Below are 7,366 nucleotides of genomic sequence, written 5' to 3' on the forward strand. Positions count from 1 at the left end.
ATGGAAAATTGTTATTCACAAAAATCAATGCATTTTTAATGTGATTTTCTTAATTATATGTGAAAAGTCTAGAATATGTATCTTTAAAAAACAGAGGGAGTATATGGTTAACGAAGGCTGCAGGCACGGAATTTTTTGGGTACTTTATACTATATCAATTTCTGCATATGTTAACTAAAACATTTTTATTAGATTTGGTTTTACCCGTTACCCTATATTTATTTACAATCCTTTGTTTTTTTGGCGATCTTCATAGGGCAGGTTAATTCGAGTTGTCAGATTTAGTTTTTTATACGGAAACCAGTATATTGAATTTGTAATGTATTTTGAGACGTCAGTGAATTCGATTTAGTATTAGGAAACAGATATTACATCTAAATTGGAAAAAAAGAAAGAAAAATTTCCTGACATTGTTAGTCTCATACTTTTGCTTAAGAAACCAGAAGAACTATTAATCTAGAACCGAATCTTTTGAAATTTCATTTAGCATACAAAAGAAATCATGAACCGAAAGAGACATAAGAATGGCAAGGAAAATGGTGAAGAAAATCCTCAACCGAAACGACAGAAGCAAGGTAGAAGCTAATTTGAAAATATCTCGATTGTATTATCTATATACTAACGATCTTATATCCATCAGAAAACAATAAGAAGGAAGTGCCTTCAAGAAGCGAACATGATATTCTTTCAAAATCACCGGCTATGAAATCCACCACCCAAGTTTTAGTGATGTAACTAATATTTGTGCCACTGATGGAAACGATGGAACGACACTGTCTCAAAGAAATTCAAGGACAGAAAGGATTAAACATTTTGCGAGATAAAAGGACACCTTCGTCTACGGCTAAACAGTCCTTCAATCTTAACATGGCAAAAGAAGCTAGATCTCAGCGGGTTAACATTCTTAGTGAAAAGAGAAATTGTGGTTGAAGTAAAGAGTGCTACTCTTACCCCACACAAGCCAAAGTGGTAGTCAGGCACTCTCTTCAGCTCATAGTAAGAACATTATGTATTCGACTAATATATTTTACTCTTTTTTATCCATGAAAATAATTTCTTTGTAATCTTAGCAGATGGTACTTTATCATCTTTTGAACTCACTGGAAGGAAAAGGCATCATCATAGTGGGGAACAGTTGAGCAAAACAATGGCAAATTCCAGTCGAATTGCAGTGCAGTTGATAACCCTGACGTTCAGATACCCGGTCCAGAAAGTTTCACAGACTTACTTCGATCAATGTGTTACACAAAATACAATTTTGGAGTCTAATTCTTTTAACTATGGCAGTCCCAGGTTAACCCGCCCACGTTTCTACCCAACCAACATTCATTTACCTCTTGCTTCAATCAATGAATTATCAGAGTAGTGTTGTTGGAGGTCTACATAGCCAGAAGCAATCAACCGATGCAAGTCCTATGAACATTAGGGAATTCTATTTTTCCCGTAATTCGGTCATCTCACCCATTGCCTCAGATTCTGATTCTGAAGGTTAGTATAACTACTTTATGTCGTATATTTATCTATGAATGTGTTTTATTAGACTCCTACAAACTCACAATGTTCAAGCGTAATAGTTATTTGAGGCTAATTAAGAGTGTAATGTCGTTTTAATGATTATATTCAGAGAGCTGTGACGATATCTGGCATGTAGATACAAGCAATGCGGAGAATGAATATCATTACTTTTCAGAAACAGAGAGTGAGGATGAAAGTCAAGTAGTTGAGGAACACCAAGAGGACTACAATAATGACGCATCTACATCTCTTGGAAGGATTGATTCTGTGCCCAAAATTAAACGTAGAAGAACCCAGTCGAAGAAGACTTTGTCGAACGTAACGAAAGAAGGTAAATTTTATATAAATTTATAAACTCGATGAGTGTAAAGAAAAATCCTATTTGAAACCTTTTTTTTGTACAGGTTACAAAGATGACGGTGATATTGACAACGAATGTCCAGTTTGCGGAGCATTGTTTTGGTATAATGAGCGAATCAGTAAGAATAGAAAAGCTAAAAGAGCTGTTTTCACGATGTGTTGTATGAGGGGGAAAATCAAACTTCCACTACTGCAGGAACCCCAGAGTTTCTACAAGGACTTCTAACCAACGACGATGCTATCAGTAAGCATTTCAGAGAAAATATTAGATCACTGAATATGATGTTTTCCTTTACTTCACTTGGAGGAAAGATTGACAATTCCGTCAACAGTGGAAAAGGTCCTAAAGTTTTTAAACTACATGGTGAGAATTATCATTTGATTGGGAGTATGAAACCTAAGCCCAAAGAGAAAGCAAAGTTCTCGCAGTTATACATACATGATACTGAGAACGAGGTTCAGAACAGAATTTCAGCATTGAGGTAAAGATGGAAAATAGTTTCGAATATATCAAGTTAAATATTATATTTTTTTAAAATATTAATTGTTTTGTCTAATTATTTACAGTGGTAATTCTGAGCGAAGTAAAATCAGAGAAGATTTGGTGGAGTCTATTATGAATATGTTAAGACAGTGTAATGTCCATGTGAAGACGTTCCGCAATGCAATGGACAGATTTAATGATGAAGAAGATAGTCAGGAGCTGTGTCTGAAACTTATCCATAACCGTGTAAAGGATGGACGAGTATACAATCTCCCTACATCGTCTGAAATTGCTGGGTTAGTTGTTGGAGATTTCCGAATTAACATGGATAAAAGAGATATTATTCTGGAGAAAAATTCGGGAAAGCTGAAAAGGATTCATGAGTTGCACCCTTGCTATTTACCACTTCAATATCCTCTTATATTCCCTTACGGAGAAGATGGATTTCGATTGGGGATCCAGCATGGTTATACAGGAAACAAGAAAAATAAGAAACCGAATATTAGTATGCGAGAATTCTTTGCATATCGGATTCAAATCCGGAAGGTTGGTTCTCAAGCACTTCTTCTTTCAAGGCGTTTACTTCAGCAGTTTTTGGTCGATGCTTATACAATGATCGAAACTCATAGGCTTCGGTACATAAGGAAAAACCAGGCGAATCTAAGGTCTTTGAGTTTCAGTAAGTTTGTGGCTGCTTCGAATCAGGGTTTATCCTCTCTTCCTATTGAAGGAAACCGTATCATAATTCCCTCATCTTTCACCGGTGGGCCTCGGTACATGCATCAGATGTATTTGGATGCAATGACTATATGCAAATATTATGGGTTCCCTGATTTATTTATCACTTTCACATGTAACCCTAAATGGCCAGAGTTGACGAGATATTTTGCAAAATATAACTTGAGATCGGAGGATAGGCCAGAGCTTTGTTGCAGATTATTCAAGATAAAGCTTGATAGCTTGATGGATGATCTAACTAAGAAGCACTTGCTTGGAAAAACAGTTTCGGGTAATTTCTTTTTGATGATAATAATAGTAAATATTAATTATATATACTTAACAATTAGTGTAATTTGTTTTTTAATCGTATTTAACATATTCATGTCTATTATCTCAGCCATGTACACGATTGAGTTTCAAAAAAGAGGGCTTCCACATGCTCATATTTTGTTATTCATGGATGCCAGAGACAAATTTCCATGTGCTGAGGATATTGATCGCATAATATCAGCTGAGATTCCTAAGAGAACTGAAGAACCTATATTGTATGAAATCGTGAGAGACACTATGATTCATGGTCCATGTGGTGTTGTTAACAAGGATTCTCCCTGCATGATAGATGGTAAGTGTTCAAAATTCTTTCCTAGGAAGATTGTAGAGAAAACAACAGTTGACTCACAAGGCTATCCTGTATACCGGAGAAGAGATAATGGTGCTTTCATTGAGAAAAGGGGTATTCAGTTGGATAACAGGTTTGTCGTTCCTTATAACAAAGAGCTTCTTCTTGGATACAATGCACATATCAATGTCGAGTGGTGTAACCAGTCTCGATCTATTAAGTATCTATTTAAGTACATCAACAAAGGACATGATTGTGTTACTGCAACAGTAACTCAGAAATCTAAAAGTGATGCCATGGCGTCAGAGGATAATTCAGATACTACTAATTCTGGAAATAATGCAAACCCCGCTGAGGGTGATGAGGAAGAAACCGTTGATGAAATTAAAAAGTATTTCGAGGCCAGGTAAACTACATATTTCTGGTTTGTAACTTTATGCATATACAAATAGTATATTAGACTTTATGTGAATTTTTTTTTTTGAATGAAACTTTATGTGAATTATCATGGTGTACAATATAATTTGTTTTTTATATTAAATATTTTCATATGTTTTTAATTGGAATTTTATTGATATTTCTTTAAAATTTTAGGTACATTTCTGCTTGCGAAGCCACATGGAGAATTTTAGCCTTTCCAACACATTATCGATCTACACCTGTGGAGAAACTAACGTTTCACCTAGAAGGAGATCAACCGGTGATTTATAGAGAGGGTGATACAGTTGATACTGTAATGGCTCGTGCTAAAACAACCAAAACGATGTTTTTAGCTTGGTTTGATTGTTGCGAGAATTATCCAGAAGCTAGACTACTTACTTATGCAGAACTTCCAACTAAATTCATATATGATGCGAAGGCTACTGTGTGGAAAAAACGGAAGAAGGGTTTTGCTATTGGAAGGTTGACACCTGTTTCACCAAGTGCTGGAGAACTTTTTTATCTGAGGGTATTGATTAATAAGGTTAAAGGGTCAAGGTCTTATGATGACATCAAGACAGTAGATGGAATTCTTTATCCAAGTTTTGAGGACGTCTGTTATGAGCTTGGTTTGTTGGATGATGACAAAGAGTATATTGAAGCTCTAAAAGAATGTAGTTTTTGGGCGACAGGAAGTTATGTTCGACGTCTATTTGCTCAGATGTTATTATCTGAAAGCTTATCGACGCCGAGATTGGTTTGGGATTCCACCAAAGACATATTATCCGAAGATGTTCTTTACCTTGAACGAAAAAAGCGACGAAATCCAATTATGTTAGTTCATTACCTTAATATCAAAGTGAGAGTTTACATTACAAATTAATTATTGACTAACACATGATTTTATTGCAGATCTCATCTTGACAGAAGAAAAGATTGAGAATATCACGTTGTTGATGATAGATAAGTTGCTGCGAAAAAATAATACATCTTTGGAACGATGGAAGACCATGCCTCAGCCAGTTGACAATGATCAATATTCTCATGGTAATCAGCTTCTCGAAGATGAACTTAATTACCCTCAGGAAGAGTTGCGCACTAGACACCAGGAACTGTTTAGACAGTTGACCGATGAGCAGAGGACAGTATACGAAGAGATAATGGCCTCTGTCAATACATCATCAGGAGGGGTCTATTTTGTATATGGATACGGTAGAACAGGGAAAACATTTATCTGGAATCTGCTTTCAGCTTCTATACGTTCAAGAGGTGATATCGTTCTAAATGTTGCTTCTAGCGGAATTGCAGCTTTACTACTACCTGGAGGAAGAACAGCGCATTCCAGATTTAGCATTCCAATTAACCCAGATGAATTCTCTACATGCAAGATTCAACCAGGTAGTGATCAGGCAGAATTAATTTCAAAAGCGTCTCTTATTATTTGGGACGAAGCCCCTATGATGAGTAGACATTGCTTTGAAGCTTTAGATCGCAGTCTCTGTGACATTATGAAGACAACCGATGAAACTCCTTTTGGTGGTAAAGTGGTAGTCTTTGGAGGTGATTTCAGACAAATATTACCAGTTATTCCTAAGGGAAATCGAACTGATATAGTTATGGCTGCTCTAAACTCATCGTATTTGTGGAAATATTGCAAAGTTTTGGAGTTAACCAAAAATATGAGGCTTTTTTCAGAACAAAATCATAGTGCAGCTGCGGAGATAGCTGAATTTTCAAAATGGATATTGGACGTAGGAGATGGAAAGATAAATGAGCCGAACACTGGTGAAACTATGATAGACATTCCTAAGGATCTTTTGATTACACAATGTAATGATCCTATTGAGGCTATAGTGTCCGAAGTATATGGGACTACATTCAAAGACTCTAAAGACCCGTTATTTTTTCAAGAGCGAGCTATTCTGTGTCCAACTAATGAAGATGTCGATGTCATTAACAACTACATGCTTGATCACCTAACTGGTAAGATTCTCTTTATCTCTGTTTTATAATTACTCTCTTTAGTATAGAGTTTTTTTTTATAAGTTCGGAAGTTTATATTTTGAGTCTATTGTACCACCCATATTTCAGGGGAAGAGAGAATATATTTGAGTTCAGATTGTATTGATCCTGCTGATACTAAATCGAAAGATGACTCTGTATTCACACCTGACTTTCTTAATAGTATCAAAGCATCTGGGTTACCTAATCATTCTTTACGGCTGAGGATTGGTACACCAGTGATGCTATTGCGGAATCTTAATACTAACGAAGGTCTGTGTAACGGGACAAGGTTGCAAATTACCCAACTGGGTAATCATCTCCTCGAAGCTAAGGTTATTACAGGCACTAGAGCAGGTGAGAAGGTTTTCTTACATCGTATTCTGATAACACCTACCGATTCTAAGCTTCCTTTTAAGATGAGGCGTAGACAATTTCCTTTGAAAGTAGCTTTTGCCATGACAATAAACAAAAGCCAGGGACAAACACTAGCGAAAGTGGGTCTGTTTTTGCCTAGACCAGTGTTCTCGCATGGCCAGTTGTATGTAGCTGTCTCTCGAGTGAAGTCCAGGAAAGGGTTAAAGATCTTAATTACAGACAAAGATGGGGCGTGCCCACAGAGCTCAACCATGAATGTTGTTTACAAGGAAGTTTTCCAGAATTTGTTTGAAGAGAAAGACACACAAGTAAGTATAAACGAGTAGCTTAGAAACTGTATTTACAAATTATAATCGTTTTGGAGAAGTGTTCTAATTTTATATAAATTGACTATGTTGCTTACTATATTTTATGTGTTAATAACAGAGTTGATTCTTCAATGCTGTCAACAAATAAGTGTTTATGCATGAAAGGTATGACAATCGTGTACTCTTATATTTCATATTTCCCCTATGCCTTCAAACAATTTATTATAACTATGTAATTGTAGGGAGAACTAATGGACAAGTCAACTGAAGTTTATTCGGAAGACCTCAAATTTGTAGGATGTTATTTTTTCTTGCATTGTTGCTGGCGAGTATCAATTTTTCGAATTTAAGCTGTGAAGTTGCTATGTACACTATTATTTTTCATTTAATTCAAACTTGCAGCATATCATTATACCCATGTTTCCTTTTAGACATATTTGCATCGAAAATAAATAAATATTACTCCAGCTAATTATATTCTTGTGTAATATAATATAAAAGCTATCATCTAATATTAACACAATCTTTATTTTAGTTTATATACTTAATAAATGTCCTACT

At 35.6% G+C, this 7,366-nt stretch overlaps 1 protein-coding gene across 1 annotated transcript; it reads left to right on the plus strand.

The window, feature by feature from the left end:
- Window positions 1-1,349: 1,349 nt before the first annotated feature.
- LOC130511267 (uncharacterized) lies at window positions 1,350-6,929 on the plus strand. Its single transcript, XM_057008180.1, has 10 exons — window positions 1,350-1,488; window positions 1,625-1,846; window positions 1,920-1,994; window positions 2,072-2,357; window positions 2,443-3,368; window positions 3,477-4,104; window positions 4,293-4,792; window positions 5,031-6,101; window positions 6,210-6,805; window positions 6,924-6,929. Exons 1-10 carry the CDS (start codon window positions 1,350-1,352, stop codon window positions 6,927-6,929), a joined length of 4,449 nt encoding a protein of 1,482 aa, XP_056864160.1.
- The last annotated feature ends 437 nt before the right edge of the window (window positions 6,930-7,366 follow it).

This window comes from Raphanus sativus, chromosome 4 (genome assembly GCF_000801105.2).
Source record: "Raphanus sativus cultivar WK10039 chromosome 4, ASM80110v3, whole genome shotgun sequence".
NCBI lineage: Eukaryota > Viridiplantae > Streptophyta > Magnoliopsida > Brassicales > Brassicaceae > Raphanus > Raphanus sativus.

Coding starts and splice junctions, on each gene's coding strand:
- LOC130511267 (XM_057008180.1), top strand. CDS start 1,350: ATGAATTATCAGAGTAGTGTTGTTGGAGGTCTACATAGCCAGAAGCAA. Junction 1,995..2,071: donor TTGGTATAATGAGCGAATCA/GTAAGAATAGAA, acceptor CCACTACTGCAG/GAACCCCAGAGTTTCTACAA. Junction 2,358..2,442: donor AACAGAATTTCAGCATTGAG/GTAAAGATGGAA, acceptor AATTATTTACAG/TGGTAATTCTGAGCGAAGTA.